We start from the raw sequence: 21434 nt of genomic DNA on the forward strand, positions 1-21434 counted from the left end.
AAGACATTCACACACTCGGGTGTGAGTGGTTATCCGTACTCACCAGGCTGGCAGCAGAAAGGCTTTTACACTCCCATTAGCAAATGCCCGCAAGAGGCACGGGGGCAGGTCCACACCGGCCCGAGARGCGCCGGCTCGCGGCAGTCCCCGCAGCAGGCTCGCAGCCGCCCCGAGGCGCCCACCCACTCTCTGAGGCCCAGTAACGCCCCCCGGTCCGGGCCCACGGCGAGGCCCGGCAGCTCGGGCTGCCCTCCACCAGCGCCATGAGGGCACCCAGCACGGCCTCGTCGGCCAGAGCGGCCGGCAGCACCCCCCTCTAGACACACCGCGGCAGACAAGTCACCCCCCTGCTCTGACAGCAGGGGAGGGCGCCACCCAATGGCGGGCTTATAGGGCGTGCAAAGCCCTGAAGAGAGAGCCACAATTGGGCGAGGCGGGAAGAGGGTGGGACTAGCCGGGGAATCACCCAATAAAGAACAGAGGGGGCGGGGCTGTGGGGCAGCTCTGAGCGTCGACTGGCTGATGCCAGAGGCGGGGCGGGTCTTAGGCAGCGCGCGAAGACTCGAAGGGTTTCCTACCCGGCTGTGCGGCGGGAGGTTTTGTGTGGAGCCGGGACGCGGCTGCCGGCGGCGGTGGCGTCATCGTCGCGCGGGCCGAGCCATGGCGGCGGCTTCTGCTGAGGTGAGTCTTGCCGCTCTGCGCAGCTGGCCATCGGCGGTCCGCTACCTTTCCGCAGGCTCAGGGCTCCTCTAGCCGCGGCGGGGAAACCGGCGGGGATGGCTAGTGAGTGAGGCCGTAGCGTCTCCTCGATACCGGAGCGCGCCGGCAGCTCCGCGCCTTCTCAGGACTCCGCGCCTCGGACAGACTACGCTTCCCAGCGTGCCTTGTGGCGCCCTCTTCTTCCGCCTTTGCCGCGCGCGGTGCATGCTGGGCGGGATCGTGCCCGGCGGGCGCGGGGCATGTCGGGAAGGCCGGTAGCCCTCCCGGGCGCTGGGCATGCTGGGAGGGAGGCTCCGGCCTAGGCGTCTGCAGCGGTGGCCATGAGGGGTGGCGGCGGTTAGGGCCGGCCCCGGAGGCCGCGGGCGGCCCGGCCCGGCTCGGAGGGGGCCAGCCCCGAACGAGGTGTCCCAGGGCATGTGTGTGCGGGACTGGCAGCCTTCCTTTGTGTCCGYGCTGGCAGCCCCTGGGCCCTTGCCCGGGGCTGCTGTCTAGAGAGCAGGCACAAGTGTCCCTGCTGCCACCTGCACCGTGTACAACGCTGCTTTAGGAGATGAAATTGCAAAGTTTCTCATTAATTTTCTCATTGTAATAATCAGTGGAGATCTTGCTGTATGCTGATTTTTGTTTTTTCCTGTGCAAGTTAAACATTAAACATATTTAAAAACCAATAAAGGTTGATGTTGCGTAGTTTYCCCTCCTGTAAATATGAGCTAGTTCTTACAATGAATACTGTGTGTGCATATATTCCTATGTGAAGTGTCAGCCAAGGTCTTGGAATGAAGTTAAGCTCCATGAGTCATTACTGCATAAACAACATTTATTGTAATAAAGAAAATTTTACTTTACTTTGTAGCTTCACTTAGAAGATTTGAAATCAAACTTGCAGAAAACCCCTGACAGTGATTCTGACAGCGGACAGGGCAGCTGTGAAACAGGCTCTCCAGGTCACTCCAACAAGGGAGTAGCATCTCTTGATGATAGAGGTCTGTAATATTGTGCCTAGAGGTGATTATCTTCAATAGCACGTTTTTCATTTTACAAGTAACTTATTGGAAAGTTGAGATTGTGTGATCTTTGGCCTTCTAAAAGTCACATGTTTTTGTTAACCTATATGAATTCAGACTGCCCTCTTGGTTGCTTAGAATGTGGGCAGAGAGATACCTATAAACATCATAAAAACAATTCTTGAGGTTCAAAAAGACAAATGAGATGTGAATGTCTTAATTGCTTATTTTCTTTCTTTTTTATGATTTGCTTGATCTATCAATGGCAATATGATATGCACTTATTTAGTTACTGTGTTTTATTATTGTTTGGGGGAACGTTACTAATTATTTGTGAATAATTTGTAGGGKTTTTTTTAAGTCTAAAATCTTAAGACTTTCGCATAAATTTAGGTCAATTATATATTGCATGATAGGAAAAAAGTGGATTTTGAAAACCTGAGTTCAAGTTGTTTTGCTATAGTTGTTGAAATCTATGAAATTTAARAGGTTTACATGTAGAGTTGTATTTAAGCGATTGCTTATTAATTAAGTTCACATCTCTATAACATGCATTCCTTTTTATATATATTTTGTCAGATTCAGAGGAAGAGATTTTTGTAAGTARAAAAGCAAAAAGCAAAAGGTTACTTCAGGACAGTGAAAGTGAAGATRAAGAAGACGACAGTGGCTCTTCTAAAAAGAATGATACTCCAGGTGGAGTCATGGAAAATGGAGAGGAAAAGGAGAACGTTATCACCCAGAAGAGCAAAAAATCTCATCGGGTTTGCCAAAGTCTGCTGGACAGTGATGACAGTGACACTGGTGACCGACAGCAAATTGAAAACTTTGAAATGAGCAAAAAGTCTGGCTTATCTGAGAATGAGTTTGGAGAGGAGAGACCCCTAAAATCTGGGAAAAAATACAAAAAGCGTAAACGTGATTTTGAAGAAGAGACAGCAAAAAAATCTGTAGGAAAATCAAGGAGGAGAAAGGAGAAAGAAAGAAGAACTGACTCTATTAAACAGTTRAAAAAAGAAAAGAAGCCTAGAGCAGAGGTATATATTTTTGACAGAAAATTCCAAATGTTTCCCCAACTAAGTTAAATTATATTTTTGCACTTGGTTATTGTGTTTCAATACTTCAGCATCACTTGTGTCTACATTACAACAGCAGATGTGGTATCCACAGAGCTATAGTTCTGCTATAAAAAGATAACAGTTTTATTTACAGAGAAAGTACAGATCCTAACACTTGATGATTTAACATCAGTGCATGGGAAGTCAGGCAGGGATAATGATAATGGGTGTCTTGTGACAGAAGGGGTTAAAGAGAAGAAAGTTGATAGAGGTCTATGTTCGTTTGGTAGTTCTGTGATCTCAAAAGTGATGTGTTATGCTTCATTTTTTCCCTCTTATTCTGCTCATCAGCAATAGTTAAATGACATCCAGGTTTCTCTTTTCCCCAGTGCAATTATAAGGCTATAGCATCACAAGATGGAAGCAGAGCATACCAGCTAATAGCGTCAGTTCAAATTGAGTGGCCATAGAAACACTGCCAAAAAACAATTTTGAGGATAATAATTATGTTCATTGTTTCTATTTATAAAATATTTGAAGTATTAATTTATTATGTCTGAGCGGTTTTGGTCTTTAGTAGTTCTTCAAAGTCTTTATATATTATAGAGATAGGAAACTGCTCTATGAATTAGTTCATCAACTTGCGGTGCTATGAAGTGAGTATGACTGGCTTTCAGGGCATAAGGGTGCTGAAGTACGGGTGGCATAAACCTTTTTTAACTTGTTATCATCAAGACCTTTTGCAAGTAGTCTTAAATTTTTAAGACTGAAGAGGRACTTCTGATATGAACTATGCAAATGCTTTATTCTTATAACAAGCAGGTAGATGGTGGTGAGAGGTATCCTTTTAATGACAGCGGATGTCTTCTTGATGACAAAGAACTTTTCGATAATGGTTTAGAAGAGGARGAGGAAAATGATTCCCTCCCAGAAGATGAGGAGTCACTAGAAGCTATACGAGCAGCAGTGAAAGACAAAATTAAAAAAAAAAAGGTAACAATAGATAGAAATGTAAGGTTATTGGTGGGAAGTGTTTTACCTGAGTGTATATAAAACTTTGTTTGTTTGTTTTGGACAGTGTGCTGCTCTTTTGCTATAACAAATAAGAAAGAGGAGAAAGTAGTGTTCTATTCTTTGTTCTTAAGGAAGGACAGATGTTTTCTTAGAAAGAYAACACTGCAGTAAAAGTTTTGGAAATCTACCAGAAAAATTGTGCAGCATTTGTGTTTTAATGTTTATGGTGACCAATGAAAATTCTGTGCGATTATTTTGACTGTTGACATGTTTGCCCTTGGTCGTGCTTATGTATCTATTGAAATAAATGAGTCTGCTCTTACGCACTGTAGAACAAAGACCTATTTTCTGAGAATGAAGGCTACAAACATGTGTTTGATGATGAGAATGAGGAACCCATATTTACAGAACCAAAAAGAAAGGTAAAGCATTCCTCTTTTTAAAGCTGTCATGTTAAAATGACTCTCCTTGAATGTTTTTTTGTGTGATATCCTTTAGAACTATCCTATTTTCTGCTGGTTTGGTGTTCTCGTTTTCCTGTTCAACTGGCTGCTTTAGTCTAACTTCTTGCTATTTGAAAGGAGAGGGGGTGAACCCTATTTAGAAAGTATAGATGTAAACCCATATTTTGCTTTGTGACTTTAGAGGCCTTTCTTTTCTTTTTTTTTTTYCCCCTTAAGGAGCGGAAAGCAGCAAGGTTAAGTAAAGAAGCCATTAAGCAACTGCACAGTGAAACCCAACGACTCATTCGAGGTAAAACTTAAATTTTTTGTAAGTAAAGATATATACTATTAAGATATTTAGGGGAGAAATTGAAAGAACGTATCTGAGAAGCAAGATCCTGCTTTCACTTGGCATGAATTATTCAGAGTTAAAGACTGCAAGACCATTTTTAATCAAGAACCTGTTTAAAGGTAGCTTTGTAATTAAGGAAAAAATCCTGCTGCAAACGTGGTATCTCACTTGTGCCTATAAATTTGTCTTTAACTAGTTATGTAAAGTTAGTTAATATTTAGAAAGTTAGATAGGCATGTAATAAAATTGAAACTGGTCCTGCCATTCTGATACTAACAACATAGTTCTTTTCCTAATGAATTCTGGGCATGTTGCAAACTTGTTCTTCAAGACTGTAAGCTGTTGGAACTCTTCCCAAATACCTGTTTTTGCTATATTCAAATTTAAACGATGCTATTAGAAGCCTTGAAAGCATATTTCTTGAAGCACACTCTTCAAACTTCAAAATCTAAAGTTGAACAGACCATAAACATGAACATTTTTCATAAGGAGACTACATCTGAAGGAAAAGAGGAACTAAAAGCAGATGTGGTGTTTGTGCCTAGTCAGATATCTTTGCTGCAAAGTACTTGTCTCAAGCTCCTTTGAACTTTTGAGATACCGAATCAATGTATACTATAATGCCTTTGATTACTTTTTTTAAAATTTTCTTTCACCTCTTTTCTCTGGTAGAGTCATCTCTGTCTCTCCCATATCATGTGCCTGAGACTAAAAGCATTCATGAATTCTTCAAGCGTAGACCTCGACCAGTGTGCCAAGGAAGTGCCATGTTATTCCTGAAGTAAGGACTTAAGCCTTCCTCATGATATTTTTTCCATAAATTTTGAGGATAACCAGACTTTGCATGAGGCATGCTATTGGAGTAGTATCACGTACACATCTGTTCTGTATACAATTAGAAACAATATTGTTTCTAGTTTAAGTGTGGCTATTGCTTCGACTGCGAAGTTTTATTAAGAAACTATTGCTATTTGTTAGGTACCTTTAATTCCATAAACACCTGGTAATTAGGAGTGTGTCGTTGTTAAGGCAATCTTTACATAGTCATACCATTGAAGTAATTAGGACCTAATAGTCCATATAAAGTAACATACTCGTGCAAAGTTACTCTGAAGTACTTTAGACTGAACCCTAACTCTTTACTTGGACAAGTTCTGGTTTTGAATAGTGTATAGTAGAATACTAAAATACTACTACGGTCACAAAATCTCTCTATTTGTTTATACTGTGTTGTGATAAGGTAACTAAATGATATAAACTCAAACCACATTAGCTTCTGTATTTCCTCAAAATAGTTTTCCATACTTATTTCCTTTAATCATTAGAAAATGGTTTCTTTCCTTCTGAGTTTTAAGTAGACCTCTTCTCTCCTTTCACAATAGCCATGTTAATGGATGGTATATTTCTTTCTACTTTTGTTAGGTCCATGAAGTATCAGGTCTCTCTAGATGAAGAAACTGCAGGTACAAAGAATTTAAGCATGGATTGCAAGGATGGGCGGATAGAAGGTGATCAGTCAGCAGCTAGTGAACCAGAAACAAGCCTTAGCAGAGCTGTTAATGCTACTGTGAACAACCTTCTTGCTGATGAAGGAGAGAACTTAACAGAAGACTGTGCTGAAAAGCCCAGACAGGATGATGCTGATATTTACACAATTAGGACTGTAACAGCTGCTAATAATTCAGAAGAACAACAACATTCTAACTTTCTAAGCACTGACTGTAGTGAACAAAGGGAGAATGAAATTCCTCTTGCAGCTGGAGAAAATGCCCTTGAGCAAAGAGTCAAAACAGGACCAGAAGCAGCATGTGAAGAACACAGTCAACAAGTGGCACCTAGACTGGTGGCTCAGCCTGAAAAAGTAAGGAAATCCAAGTTGGATAAACTTCGGGAACTGGGGATAGACCTGTCCATCAAGCCAAGGATCTGCACTGACAATGAATCCTTTATAAACCTTGATGAATCTGATTCAAGTAAAGGTATCATTATTACTGTTACTGTAACCTTCTCTGATCTGCCCAAGTGAGYGGAATCAAACTGAATTTAACTGGAAAACCCCTGAGGAAGGTTTAGGCAATGGTGATAGAGCAAGTCAAGCATGTTCTCTTACTAGTACAGATTCTTTGCTTTGTGTTAGTGTGCATTTTCTTTCATATGATGCTTAAAAGAGAAGTCTGGACTGCTTACTATTTGCAAGCTCAAAGGAATGCTCAGTTGTAACTAATTAATGATCAGTAATTTATTTCCATTCCGCTCTAGTAAATTATATTAGTACTTAAAGCAGGAGCAGTACTTTTCCAACTGATCTAAAACAGGGCATGCAGTAGTTATCCAGAAACAAAACCAGCMCATGTTCCAAAGTATTGACCACTGATTTTGTTAAAAGCCATAGTTGGATAGCACTCAAATAGCTTACTTCTGTAGAAAAAATGTTCTGAATGTCTTTTAGGTACTGCAATTTGCACATCTGAGTTATTCTTCAATATTAAATCATTGAACCTTTTTTCAGAGCAAGATTGCCAAAGGTTAAGCAATTCTATAATTCCATTAAATCTACATGTATTAGAAGATATATGAGGATATCTGGGCTAGATGCTACTTCCTTCATAATATGCAGAAAACTGACCTCTGCCAAGAAATAGGGATTTTTTTCTTTTTCTAAGAAGTCTAGTTTTAAATATATGTGTTGACAGAATCTTAGAGATGCCTGGTGACTGAAAGGGTAGACTGTAAATGAAATGAGATACTATGGATAAATCACAGTTAACAGTAAGATGATTTAAAGTTAGTTAATACCATTTAAGTGCAAGTTACAGCAAAATATTGTTCAGTAGCTTACTGTATTATAAATCAAATAGCATTTCTTTTAGAAACGCTAAAATATTAAATGTTTAGAATTTTTAATTAACTTCCTTTAATATATTCTTACCCTACGCTTGTTACAACTTCAGTACACAAGCTGTTAGGTTTTTTGCTCTTGTAAATGTTATCAAATTCATTTAATTTGCATTTTGAAATTTAATTAATGTGCATTTAAAGAATTAGAAGCCTTGAAAGCACGTTTCTTGAAGCACACTCTTCAAACTTCAAAATCTAAAGTTGAACGGACYATAAACATGAACATYATTCGTAAAGAGRCTACATCTGAAGGAAARGAGGAACTGAAAGCAGATGTGGTGTCAGCAATATTAGTTACGGAAAACCTAGATGAAACAATCCACACAAAGCCAGGTAGGTTTGGGAAGAGAAGTGATGATGGTTGAACTGGAGAACACTTTGTTCCCCCCTAGCTTTCTTTTCCCCCTCATCTCCTCCTTTCCCCAATCTGCCCCRTGAAACACAGATTAAAGAACTCTTATTTCTAGAATTAGTATGTATATGTTTCTTTTGGATGTTTTTTTTTTCTAATGTGTATTGCCTGTTTAAAAAAAAAGTGGAGAGAGAGACCTCTTAAATTGTACTGGCTATTGAAGAACAGGTTGCCCTACGTCATATATTTGCAACTAGTTCTCTGGATTCTTTTCCATCTGTCTCAATATTTTGTATAAGCATTCGCAAACACTGTTCTCTTCCATCAGCCCTCTAAATGTAACTCTCATATTCCTTGTGTGCTATTCTCATTTAGTAGTTCTTCCATCCCTAATTATTTCTATACTGCAATTCTTAATAGAAGTATATATATATTTGCAAGTAGAATACATGTGAATGTGACTGTCACATTAAAAGAAACAGATTATTTGACTGGTACTGTAGGCATGTATTATTTTTAGCTGCTCTTAATTATCTCATGTGCTATAGCACATCTGCCCTTGGCAATTGGAAGCTGTTCCCAAAAGACACAGTAGAAAGACGGACCCTACTATTCGAAGGCTGTGCCAGTGGCATCTATGGATAATGAGAAATCTTGATAATTCATGAGATTCTGTTGCCTCTCTAAATGGAACTYGTTGAAGCTAGGTGCTCTAGTTCTTCAAGCTGCCAGATCAATTCATAAAAAAAAATCTAAATAAGTAGTTTTTTAATTCCTCTTTTTGTGCACAGAGATATATTAATTGGATGTTTGAAGCAATAAAGCTTAAGGATTCACTGTAGTACATCTAATACGTAAACTTGTTCATTTCTGTGTAGGTGAAAAGCTACAAGCATTGAAGGCTAAACTCCAGGAGGCCATGAAACTCCGCAGAACTGAGGAACGCCAAAAGCGGCAAGCCCTGTTTAAACTAGATAATGAAGACATGTTGGAGGAAGAAGAGGAGGAGGAGGAGGAGGAAGAGATGACAGATGAGTCTGAGGAAGAGGAAGAAGGCAATCATGAGGTTTATATGCAGCATTTTTATATAACCTATTCAACTCCTTGGTTCTGGTCATCTTTCATAATTAGAAGTTGTATATTTATTGGGGTAATTGCCAAATAGTTCTGAAGARTATGAAAAATTGTTACAATTAGAATTTCCAAGATTTTACTTACCTAAAACTGAACTTATTAGTATTTTCTTTCTTTGACTTAACAGTATTAAACCTAAAAATAAGCGTATGAAAGATTCTAGTGCTACTTGCTCTTTTTATATATCCTTGGCTCATTGTGCACAGAGGACAATTTTCGTGGTACGTATGCATCCCTGACTGAAATCACCTACCTGGTCTGGGGTAGGATTAGCCATAGCTTTTCCTTTTTAAAATGGATCTGAATGGCGTGGCTATTCCAATTAGCACCTCTGTGCTAATTTGCTCAGAGTGGGATATCCAGGCATATGTAAGAACTGGCAATGCCAGTCTGTTTCATCTTCCATGTGTTAAAATTTTTCTTCTGAAAGTATCCATGAAAGTAGGCRGATCAAAGCAGTAAACACTACATACCTGATTTTTCTTTTTCCTTTTTTAAGACTGTGGAATTTCTCCTTCAGGAGGCAGAGGAAGATGATGAAGATTTAGAAGAGAAACACATTGAAGATGGTGATAAAGAAACTGATAAGGAATCAATTGATGGAGAAAAGGTGGATAAAACTGTGCACTGTGATCCTGTTCCCAAACCACCTTCAACAGAGTCTACATTGATGCTGTTTAAAGACAGCTCCTCCAAAATGGGGTAAATGAATCAACCTTTAGAAATGGTGCCCAAGCAATTTTAAATCTGATTAATATATATGTTAGTATTCCATGCTTTAGTATAAGCATATGTGATGTCCTTTTAAAGTGCCTTTTATAAGCATTTTTTCTGTCTAGTTCCAAAAGTTATACATGCATTCATACGTATATATATTGCTAGAAAACCAAACAACTGCAATTGTTATCAGCTAAATTTTCTGTTTCTTAATTGAAGTCTGCCATGTGCATTTTTTGTGTATTACTGTGTTTTWTGCTGATAGGCTTAATTAAACAATAGAACTTCGTCTGGTATATATTAGCAAATACGTTTTATTTAATAAATTGCAGATATTCTCTTCCTGATGAGAAACTTGAAATAGAAGAATCTGCAGACAAAGGAGCTTCCAAGTTAGGTAAAGTGTATCTACTATTATAGCTACTTTTTTTTTTGTTTTTTTTTAAAGGGCACATGTAGAATGTTCTAATTGCTATTGGTATTCAATATTTCTATTATTTCATCATCTGTACAGTTGGAGAGTATGATTATAAATTTTTTGATGAAGGACTGAAAGGGCTTGAAAGAAGCAAGGGAGTATAAAACTAAAAGTAATATTGGTAAAAATGTAAGAACAATCAGAAATCAACAAGGTGAAATGCAGTAGAAAAGTGTGATGTGGCTCATCTGTGGAGAAGTCCAGCATATAAGTACAAAGTAATGTATTTCTGGCAAGATGTTGGTGTTGCAGAATAGCATCAGAAGTTTTTACTGGCCACACATGAAATTGAGTAAAAGCATATGACACTTTTACAAAAAGGCAGATATTTGGGAATGAAATAATAAGAACTTCAAACTAGAAAACTCTGATACAGGTGCTAGAGAGGTCTCAGAAATGTTGCCTTCAGTTTTGGCATTGCATTTTAATAAGATGTAGACATATTGCACAATAGATGAACAGAATGTGAATTTGAAAGAAATGAATTTATTTTGTCTGGAAAGGAGACCGGGATGAATATAGTTGTCTTTCAGGATATAGTAAGATGTCATGAAGAAACAGCAAATAGCTATTTTTCATGCCCCCTGCATAYACTAAAGGAAGAATTTAATTCATTTATGGTTTGCTTATAAACAGGGAAAACTTTATTAATACAGGAGTTAAGCATTATATTAAAATATTTGCTTTCTTTTTAGAAGATGATGATTCATTTTCTCTGCCAACACCGGCAAAAGATAATAGCCATAACAGCAGCTTTGAGCTAATTGGCTCCATGATTCCATCATATCAGCCCTGCAACAAGCAGATGTCACGTGGAGGGAACTTTTTATCTGCAGCAGGAGGTTTCAGGTCACCCTCCCCAGGTTTTTTCAAAACAAGCTTTATCAGTTCTGCTTCCAAGGTAAGATTCTCAGTCCTATTCATGTCATATACTAACACAACGGATAATGAATAAATACATTTAATTCTGATTGTCATATATATAAAAAATAATAATAGCAGAAGAAGGCATCTAGCTAACATGCTTTATGTGACTAAGATTTCAGAAAAGCAAGCTCTCCCTAAAGTTTAAAATGTCTCCATAATGGAATGAATTAAAAGACATTATAAAAGCTTACATTCTAAAGCCTCAAAGAAAAGATGTTATAACCCACTTCTGGTATCTAAAGTATATTTGTTGTATATTTTCTTAAGTATACTCACATGGGCTACACAACTTCTCATATCAGTGAACTCTTAATGATATATCAGAACAATGTGGGTATACTTTAATTTCTTTTAAGCCTGCAYGTTGTTTATCCTTTAAAATAGCTTAAATGTTTTATCCAGTTCTTGCTTTTGATTTCTAGGGTTGCAAAGCAAATAACTTGTACATTTTTACATTCCATTGTATAGAGCTCAGGAAAGATGTCTGAGCCCTCTCTTCCCATAGAAGATTCCCAGGACCTGTATAATGCCTCTCCTGAGCCTAAGAGTTTATTTCCAGGGCCTGGAGAGTCACAGTTTCAATTTTCGCTGGAAGATGACACTCAGAGCCAGCTGCTTGATGCAGATGGGTAAGTTACAGGTATAAAGGATGACATTTTATGCCCTTTAACCAAAATAGGACATATAGATCAGCACTTGGGATTTAGKAGGATTCTTCTAGGTTATATAGAGAGGTTATAGAGTAAATAGCTTATGTTCTTCTGTACTTTGATAACTTTTATATAGTACACTGTGTCGATGAGAACCTTCTTTTACTAATCAGTTTTATTTCTCATTTTAATATAAAAGAGCAAAAATGTCACGTTTAGTGTGTGTACATAAATATTTTTCAAATGTTCTTATTTGTATTTACATTATCAAGTAAATCAGCARTTGTGAAAGATGTTGTGATTTGAATGTATCTGGCGTATGCTTTCAAGATATATTAATTAAGGAAGCAGACCAATAGCAGTTATTCAAAAAGACAAAAGTAGATCGGAAATCAAATTCAAATGTGGAACCCTATAATGTTACTTGTACAATAATCATAGGAAATTTTCTGGAGAAAAGCTCTTCTACTGGTCAAAAATGAAAATTATAAGATTTTTCTAATCAAAGACTTTTTTTCAGATTTTTGAATGTCGGACAGCATAGGAATAAATATCAGTCCTCAAAGCATCGGTTGACTCTGGCTAGTATGGATGAAAATGCAATGGATGCCAACATGGATGAATTACTGGACTTGTGCTCTGGACAGTTTAGCAGTCAAACTGAAGACGTGCCAAATACCAACAGCAGCACAAAGCAGAACATGGAAGAATTGCTCAATCTTTGTTCAGGAAAATTTGTATCTCAGAGTATGTTCTAAAATTCTGTTCCTAGCTTTGCTGGTGACCTGATCTATAAGTTTTACACTAACATACACTTTAGTTCTGGTCACTAATACAGAATTTGGAACTTCTGAGCATTCTGAGAGCTTTAACAATTTGTCACCTTCATAGGTGCATGATAACGTGTCATTTCTAAGATGCTTTCTGATGTTCTAGGAGCTCAAACATCTCTGTCTAGTAAGTTATCTTACTCCTTTTTTGCAGCAGGTTCTCCAACATGGGCATCTTCAGCATCTTCTAAGGCTGAAAAAGACAGTGACATAGAAGATCCAATGGCAGAAGCTCTAGCGCTTTGTTCAGGCTCCTTCCCAACAGACAGGTTAGCGTTATTCTTCATAGATTTATGAGAGTTTATAGTGGCAGTTGTCACATTTCACTCTTGATATGTTTTCCTCTTTCAACATCAATTCAAAATGTCACAAGAGAAAGTGTGGTGGTGAAGGGGAGGAATRTTGCAAATTGCTCAGTAGCCATTCCTTAAATCAGCAGCATATACTGACAGAAACATAAGGAAATATAGAATGTGACAGCTACTGTAAAGGGAGATACATCTTTGTCTTTCAGTGATATTGGAAGTTCTTTAATACACTTTTCACTAGTTCTGAAGAAAAGACTGTTAGGGATTAATAGTCCCGAAAGAAAGACTGTTAGGAATTAGGACTTTAGGGTTCTGGGCTGTTGCCAGACTGCAAGAACCATGAAATTTTCTCCACTGTTTAAACTGGAAAGGCATATTAGTGCTTGACAAAAGGATAGTGAGGCTTAACAAACGAGAATATTGAAGGAATCGGAGATTATTGAAGGAATCAGAGTAAATTTGGAAATTAATATTTGCCCCATGATTTCTGCAATTAAAGACCTGAGGACTTGAAACATTAATGCTAATGGGGGTTTTAAGTATCTAAAGCTACGTGCTGTTGGGAGGCCGTAGCTCTTCAGACTCTTTCTTAGATAGTTGCCTGAGACCAGCTAACATGACAGTTGCAGTCTTTCTTTGAATTATTGCAAAGCCATTGTTGTTGGTCAAATGAAAGCATGTATTTCTTTCATTAATTTTTCCCATAGGGAAGAAGAAGATGAGGAAGAGCAAGAAGAACTTGGTGATTTTCAACTTATAACAGATGACAATGCCTTTGATAGTGAAGAGGTATGAGCTGATGGAACAAAGTGATTGCTGCARCGTTCTGACTATAAGAAATGCATTTATCTTTTCATCATTTTTAAATATATCCATCAGTGCAAAGTATCATGTCTTCCTGAACAAGTTACTGAGGTATTTTTAAGACTAGTTTGGATCACTAAAAATGACTGCTTAATATTCCAATATACTGGATAAAACAACTTAGCTTAGCAAGTCCTTTGCAGTCTGTAGTGTTTTAGTCTGTATTTATTGATTGAAGGACAGGAGAGGCTGATATTACAAAACAATCCACTTGCAGAAATTCCTACATTTCTGTTGTTTGTTTGTTTTGTTTTGTTTTGTTTTGTTTTTTTGGACAGGATGAAAAAAGTGAAGATGATGATGCTGAAGAAGCAGAAATTAGTGATGAAGAGGAGCTGTTGAGACATAGACAGGGCTTGAAGAAAAAACTGTAAATAGATTTATTTTATCTTAACTGCCAGAAAGAATAGAATATTAATAGCAGTAGAAATTTTATCTATAATTCCTTCTCCTACCTCAGTATTAATGGCTTGAGCACAGCTATTTCTTATCAAGCTACTGTTTATGTGGCTCTGGTTTTGGCTCTGGTGTTTGGTTTTATGCTTTGGTGCTGTTGGGTTGCATGAGTTTAACCATGTTGATAGTGGGCTGTAGAGGAGCGAGTAACACTTAAAATAGAAAGCAAAAGGCTAGGATAAAAGCAATGCAATGCTTTTTTCACCAGAAAAGCGATTAGGAGAGTGTTGCTCTCATTCCTTGTATCTTAAGGTATTTATTCTAGTAAGTGAAACATCTAGTTGACACTTATTGTGATTACATTTGGTAGACAATTAGCAAGAAATCTAGTAGATGACAATAATCTGGGGTGTTGCACATTGGCAGGCTGTGTAGGTAAGTGTGCAAGAACTCTAGTCCTTTCAAATGTTACAGGTGAATCAGTTTCTCTTCTATGATAGGTGCTAATTTTATCTCAAAATATAGACCTTGCTTTTGGAAGATTTGTGTGATGATTATGAATCTGCTAAACTGAACTCTTTTAACATTCTTTTATAGAAAACTACAGGATTTCATGGAAGATGAGGCAGAGCTGTCAGGGAGTGATGTGGGAAGTGAGGATGAATATGATGGCGAAGACCTGGATGAATATGAAGAAGAGATTATTGATGAGGAACTCCCTACTGATGTGGAATTAGAAAATCAAATCCAGAAACTACACATGTCAGTGACAGTATGGGTATATGTTTGTGCGTGAAGTTATGGCTCTCGGGTATAATCTGAACTAACCCAAACTTCTTTCCTGTGTTTTAATAGGAAGGCAATGCTTGATGATGACAAGCGTCAGTTACGCTTATACCAAGAGAGGTATCTCATTGATGGGGACCTGCACAGTGATGGCCCTGGCAGAATGAGAAGATTCAGATGGAAGAACATAGGTGCCTTTCTGATTCATAGTCAGTAAATAGGGGTGAAAGTTTGGAAAAGGTCATTGGGTAAAAGGTGCATAGTATGTCCTGAATGTTTCCTTTGGAAATAAGTGATACTATGTATYTAAATAGTCATTTTTTTTTGTTTCAAACAAGGTGGAGGACACAATGCACTAGAGAAAATTCCTGGTACACTGGCTCTGCCTTTGACACAAGACTTACTTATTCATAATAGTGCAGACTGGAGACTGTCCTTGGGTTCTGCATAGAAACCAGTAAATTAAGAAACCAGTAAATTAAGGAGAAACATTCCATGTTTTAATGGTAGTGAGGAGTAAGCAGTGGACTAGGGCAAATGTAAATTTTAATACTTATTTGCTCTTGGCTACTAAGTTACCCTGTATATTTAAATAAGAATGTGGTTTACRTATATGTAAGGAACACAGATTCTGTCTGCAGAATGCTTGAATATCCTGCCTTAGTACTTCTCTGTATTCAGAGCTGGCCAAGTGGTTCTAATATTGTCCAATGATGTACAATACTTCCTGTAGGTATGTTTCCACTGGATCTTTTATCTCTGTTTTGCTAGATGTTGTGGTTCCAGCTGTTATCCATCTAAATGAAAGAAAGCATTCTGYGTTTAATTCACTTCTGAGATATATTTTCCAGAATTGTTTAGAAAAGATAATTCTTTTCTTTTCTTGTCTAGATGATTCKTCACAGATTGACTTGTTTCAGAGAGAGTCAGATGATGATGATGAAAATGAAGAGCTTGATGAGACAGAGGCAAAGTGGAGAAAAGAGCGATTTGAGCGAGAACGGTGGCTTCGCGAGCAGGTATTGATTATTTTTCAGTAAGGTATCTTGTTAATCCTTCTCAATACCAACCAGATGTGAAATTGTTAGGTGATCAGGTTAAACTCCGAAAAAAATACTGTTCATAAACATATCCTTGTTCATGTTCTCAACATGAGTTTTGCTCTTTTTCTCTTCTGCAAATATTTAAAGCGGGAGCAACTAACTCAGAATTCAGAAGGGAGAGGCAAAGGAACTGTGTTCTGAAACAAGTCACTATCAAAGCTAGAATAGGTTTCTTGTACTGGGAACATAACTCCATGTTTTAGAAGTTTCAGCATTAGGTTAGCTTTGTCAACTGAATATGATGTTGTTGTTYATTAATAGAATGAGGATGATAAAGTATCTAACAAATCACAAGGAACTTTTTCAATGGGGAAAAAAAGAATATATAAATCAAATGTAATAAAAGAGCTTGGTCTACTTGAATTASTGAATGAAATGTTCATTCTTAATGTAAGCTTTTCCAATTTGACAAAATACCTTCTCTGCTACAGAAGGAAAAAAACAAAGAGGAGGAGGAAGAGGAGGAGGAAGTCGGTGAAGATAGCCAATTTATGAAACTAGCAAAAAAAGTAACTGCTAAGTCCCTACAGAAGAAAGGTAAGTCCACTTCTTATTGAAGTGGCAACCACATGAGAGAGAGAGTTTAACTTTCAGTTGTTGCTACCTAGTCTCCAGTATCTATCAGTAGTATAAAGCTGCAGATTACTTTTGTCTGCAGCTTTAATTATCTGTTGTCAATTCTGAGTTCTTTAGTTTGATATAAAATTTACTTTGATAGAAAATTATATTCTTTCATATGAAGTTCAAAAACTAACATTCTCCTCATTGTCTCTGTTAGCAAGCCCTGTAGTAGTGGCTCAAGAAACACARCTGTTGCCCAGGAACCCATTTGAAGCGTTCAGACCTGCCACTGATGTCCAGGTTGGTAATGGTTTTGAAGAAGGCTATTTCCATACTGCATCTATAGAATRCATCTAAGTCAACTAATCCTAGATTCTGGCCATCAGTGCTTTGTATGGTGGTGAGGAAATACTCAGTAACAATGTAGTAGGGAATAGTCTTTTCTGTGAAGAGTAGGCTACTAAAAGAGCTGTCATGGTTGTGTGTGTGGCTTAACGTAGAATTCCTTTATTCTTCAGCTAAAAAATGGATCTCTCTTGAATAGACCTAAAGCTGTACTTCAGAAGCTAGCAGCAATGTCAGAACTTAATCCAAATGCTCCTCGAAATTCAAGGAATTTTGTCTTTCACACACTTTCTCCAGACAAGAGYGAAGATGCAAAGGAGAAATCAAAACTTCAGGTAAAGATTTATGTGGGAATATATTGTCAGTTGTGTAATGTTCTTCTGTGTTATAGACTGCTGGCTGATTATGCAGCTCTTACTAGATTATTTAAGAGTACAGATGTTAAGTATTGCTGAGCAGTTTGCAGCATTGGTATTTTAAATATTTTCAGTGATGTCCAGTTGTACAAGTATGTGCTCTCGCACCAAAGATGTACTCGTATAATTCAGAATTTAAACTGTTTGGAAATTTTGTTTTTACTAATGTATCCTTCTCCTTTATAGGTGAAGAAAAGAGGTCCTACTGCAGTAATAACATCCCTGGCCAAGCGGCCCAGGATTGACAGCACAGCACAAACAACTCAAAGTCGAAGCATATTCCAGTACTTGGAGAGCTGAATGTTTCTGTTTAGGGCCAGAAGTTATATCTTGTCTCTTTGCCAACTGCAGTTTGGTTTGCAAATCTCTGTCAGCAATCATCCAGAAAGAAAACAGTTGCTATACTTCCTTTGCTCTGCTGCCATTTAGCAAGTTCCAGTAATTTCCAGGCAATGGTCTTGTTTATTCCTCTTAGTCTTTCTCAGTGTTCCGTGGCAGACAAGAGAGCACACAATCCATACCTGGACTGGAATGAAATGCTAACTTGATCTCTGCCCAAGCATTAAGGAAATTTACACTACTGTATACAGTCCTCACAACCTCAAGTGTTTCAGCAGTATCTATTCATTATTGAAAATACTGTTCATGTGATAGGTATGATGCAAAGATGCTGCAATAAATTTAAAGCACAGATGAAGGAAGTATTCCTGCAATTTTGGATAAGAAGGAAACAGTGTTAAATACAGCAGGACGTATGTTGTTTATGCTTTCATTACTGACTTAACTATGRTTCCCTTCAGTGTTTTATTTTCTCTAACATTAAGCACTTACTAGCTTGGTGTCTTGAGATGTTCTAGTTTACACTTCAAATATATACTTAAAAAAGGAAAAAAGCACCAGTCTTTTATGAGGCCATATGATCGAGATTTCTTTCCAAGCTTTTATTACTGTTTATATTCATAGGCATGTGTATGAATGTGTGTGGAGAGGGAAGAATGTGAATGGCAGATACAGGAGAGAAAAAGATGTGCAGGTTTTTTGTTTGATTTTGGAGTCTTTTGTTTTGTTTGAACAACTAAAGGCTCTCTTAAATTACCTGTCCCCTTGTTTTCATTCAAGCTGCAGTCCTCCATGGCAAATAATCCCTTTCTGAACAGCTAGAAATGAAAGGCCTTCCCTGGAATGAGGAAAGGAGATAATAAGGACCCATTATTCACAAYTCTTCTAGATTGTATGAAAGAAACTTAGGATGTAACTAGAATATACAGCATCTCTGATTATATGCTGAATGTGTAAAAAGTAGAGACTTGATTATGGTAACACAATGCCCTGTTCTGTAAGACTGAACATCTTGCTAAGACTTCATTTCAAATACTTATGTTGCTGACTCTGTCGGAGAAGAATCTTGAACTGTAAATTTTGTAATATCATAAGCATACGCCTGGTGTGCTACATGTAAAATATTTTACTGTATATTATGTTTATAAAGAATTATGGTACAAATTGGAGTGCAATTTTACAATAAAACCTGTTTTTAATTTTAGAGGCAGTTGGAATTAATGTATAGGATTTCACTCAAGTTGTGTACATGTGTTTTTTTTCAAAATGTTCATCTATTTTTTCTTTTCTTTTTGGTAACAACAACTGAATCCTTCCGTAACAGCTGCACTAATATTGAAATGTAGCAAAAACTACCTTCCCATGTTTATTGGAGTGTAAATTCTCAAGTCTTCAAGTCTTCCACTTGGATTATATTTGCATAAAATTCTTGGCCGTAAGAATATATTTCTTTTTAATGCTTCTGTAGTTTTAGTTTTGTTAGTTCCTTTGTCATTGGCTTGAGGTGTGCTTGCTGGCTTTATTGAATTTGAACTGGTACTCTAGACATGGCATCTCAATCTAGCCCCTTAGAGTTTGTTTGTTTGTTTTRTTTTCGAATAGCTGGATATCCTTATTTTACTTTGCATATAGAGCAAACTTGGCCACACTGCTTCTGGCTGTGCATATACAGTAGCTTGGCTAATGTCATCCTCTCCAAAAGCAGAGGCAATGTGCACTTAAGCCTCTGTGGGTGTTTTAAATTTACAAACACATCTCCAGTTCACTCACAGCTATGGTAGTAGCATTGCACTTGCTGAGAACTCTCTCTACTGGGACTTAACTATGAATGTACTAACGATAAGATAAATATTGGTACCYAGTGGTGTGAACTCTGAAGTCCCTCGAACTTTCAATTCTTAACTCCCTTAACATCTCATTGAGAGCGCACTTTGGAGATTGCAGTGGTGTTAATCTACATTAAATTAGTTTCATTTATTACCTGCCTCATAGAGTGCTGAGACACAGCACCTCAGAAAGATTCTTAGTCTTTTTTGCTTACTGAAGTTTATATGCAAACTATAATCTTCAGGAATGCAGTGCATGAAAACATTTTCTGAGTGTTAACAATAAAAAAAAGCTCACAGTTGCATGAGATTTTTGTCAAACATGTTGTGCTTTTCACTTTTTTAATGTGTCTGTCCTTTAGAAGTGCAGTAGGTAAAGACTGCAAGTCTCAGTATAGGACAGATCATTATTCAGAAGATGAGAAACAGAGTGGGATTGGAAGGGCTGTGATTTGACAATTCAAATCTATTTTTAATGCTTCTAACAATTCTAATAATTAGCATACCTGGATCTGGGGCCTTTGAAAATTTGTTTCTTTATTTTTTAGGGAAGCAAATGAAGGAGGAAAAATCCTTTATCAGCAATCTCTAAGGGCAACTTAATTGAAAGTGGATTACTGAATATCCAGTTAATTGTCTGTGTTTACACTGATTTGTAAATTATACTAATTCAGCACAGATTTACAAGGAAAAAAAATTCAAAAGCTGCAACATCCAGCAACTTTTCTTAATTTCACAGTTAACTCCTGCCACTAGAGAGCAGTAATAGATTGTCCTTCCTCTAGGAAAAGGGGGATGAAGTGCGATTAAAGCTTAAAATTTACTCTGACTCAAAGGGAAATTGTTATAGTTTTCCATGCTCTGCAGAACTGTAAAGGATTAGATGCAAATTAGCCACTTCCTTAATTAGACATATACTTTTTCATGCAGAGGTAGTAGCTTTAAGAGGTATCTGGTGGAGGAAGAATCCCTCCAGAAGTTTGTCTTTGCCATAGCGGTCTCAGAGACCTCTGCGCGGGACGTGTCGCCGGGCACAAARATGGCATTTGTTCTGCCTTCCCTCGGAATAGAGCTGCTACCCAGGAAGAAAAAAGGATGTTTTGCTTGTTCCGGAGCTAATTATTTTAAGTAGAAAAATACTATCAGGCCTGAAGAGCTTTTAATTTGAAATACAGGGAGCGGGAAGAAGATTTCTGGCTATTATTGCTCCGTGTAAACATTTAACACCCCCGGTCCCCCAGGTAGAAAACCTCCCCGGAGCTGAGGGCGTGCAGAGCCCTGTGCCGAGCCCCGCGTGCTGCGTCCCGCGTGGGAAGCGCCGTCGGGGCGGCAGGGGCGAGAGGCCGCGGGCAGCTCTTACGGGAGGGGCTGCACCGCGCCCCGAGACGCTGCCGCTCCTCGTGCCGGGCTCCCCGGTGCCACCGGGGACGAGAGAGCCGCGGTCCCGGCCGCGGACCCTCTCCGTGCCGCCGCCGTGGGGACCTGCGCTCGCCCGGCTCCGCGCCGCTGCTCCGCCGCGCTAGCTCGGCGCTGGCTTCTCGTTTTCCGCTGTCGGTTCGTTCGCTCCTCCCGGCGCTGAGATGATGCAGTTGCGCTAAAAGGGAGTAAAAAAAAAAAAAAGAAAAACTCTCCCCTCTGCCGCGGGAAGTGCCAAGCGCYATCCCAGGCTGGCCGACCCGGCTGAGCGAGGGAAGACAGGGAGCAGCCGCCGTGGAGAGGGGTGAAGGGGCGGGAAGGAGCCGCGCTCGCAGCACCCCCCGCCCCGGGGCAGGGGCCATTTCAGCCTTGCCAGAGGCGGGAGAGCCCCTTCCACGCCGTCGGGGGCTTCGCCAAGGGCTGGTTGGYGCTCGGAGCCCGGATCCGTGGTGCCCACCGCCGGCTTTGCCCGGGAAGCGAGGCCCAGTCCTGACGCC

General features: G+C 38.8%; 1 protein-coding gene across 4 annotated transcripts; it reads left to right on the top strand.

Moving 5' to 3' along the window:
- The first annotated feature begins 545 nt into the window (after nt 1-545).
- CLSPN (claspin) lies at nt 546-18935 on the top strand. Of its 4 annotated transcripts, none has more exons than XM_085306688.1 (25): nt 546-681; nt 1574-1703; nt 2304-2761; nt 3602-3775; nt 4129-4218; nt 4477-4549; nt 5264-5372; nt 6014-6570; nt 7631-7822; nt 8720-8907; nt 9475-9677; nt 10025-10089; nt 10866-11071; nt 11566-11726; nt 12268-12494; nt 12732-12846; nt 13593-13674; nt 14028-14119; nt 14743-14907; nt 15001-15122; nt 15823-15950; nt 16466-16571; nt 16813-16895; nt 17114-17275; nt 17543-18935. In XM_085306688.1, the coding sequence occupies exons 1-25, from the start codon at nt 661-663 to the stop codon at nt 17654-17656; spliced, it is 4023 nt and encodes a 1340-aa protein (XP_085162814.1). In that variant the 5' UTR covers nt 546-660; the 3' UTR covers nt 17657-18935. The 4 variants fall into 4 exon arrangements, with proteins under 4 accessions (XP_085162814.1, XP_085162815.1, XP_085162816.1 ...); XM_085306689.1 differs by having other exon boundaries at nt 12735-12846; XM_085306690.1 differs by having other exon boundaries at nt 10869-11071.
- Nucleotides 18936-21434: the final 2499 nt, after the last annotated feature.

Source organism: Rhea americana, unplaced genomic scaffold (assembly GCF_003343005.1).
Source record: "Rhea americana isolate MKP2758 unplaced genomic scaffold, rheAme1 scaffold_246, whole genome shotgun sequence".
NCBI lineage: Eukaryota > Metazoa > Chordata > Aves > Rheiformes > Rheidae > Rhea > Rhea americana.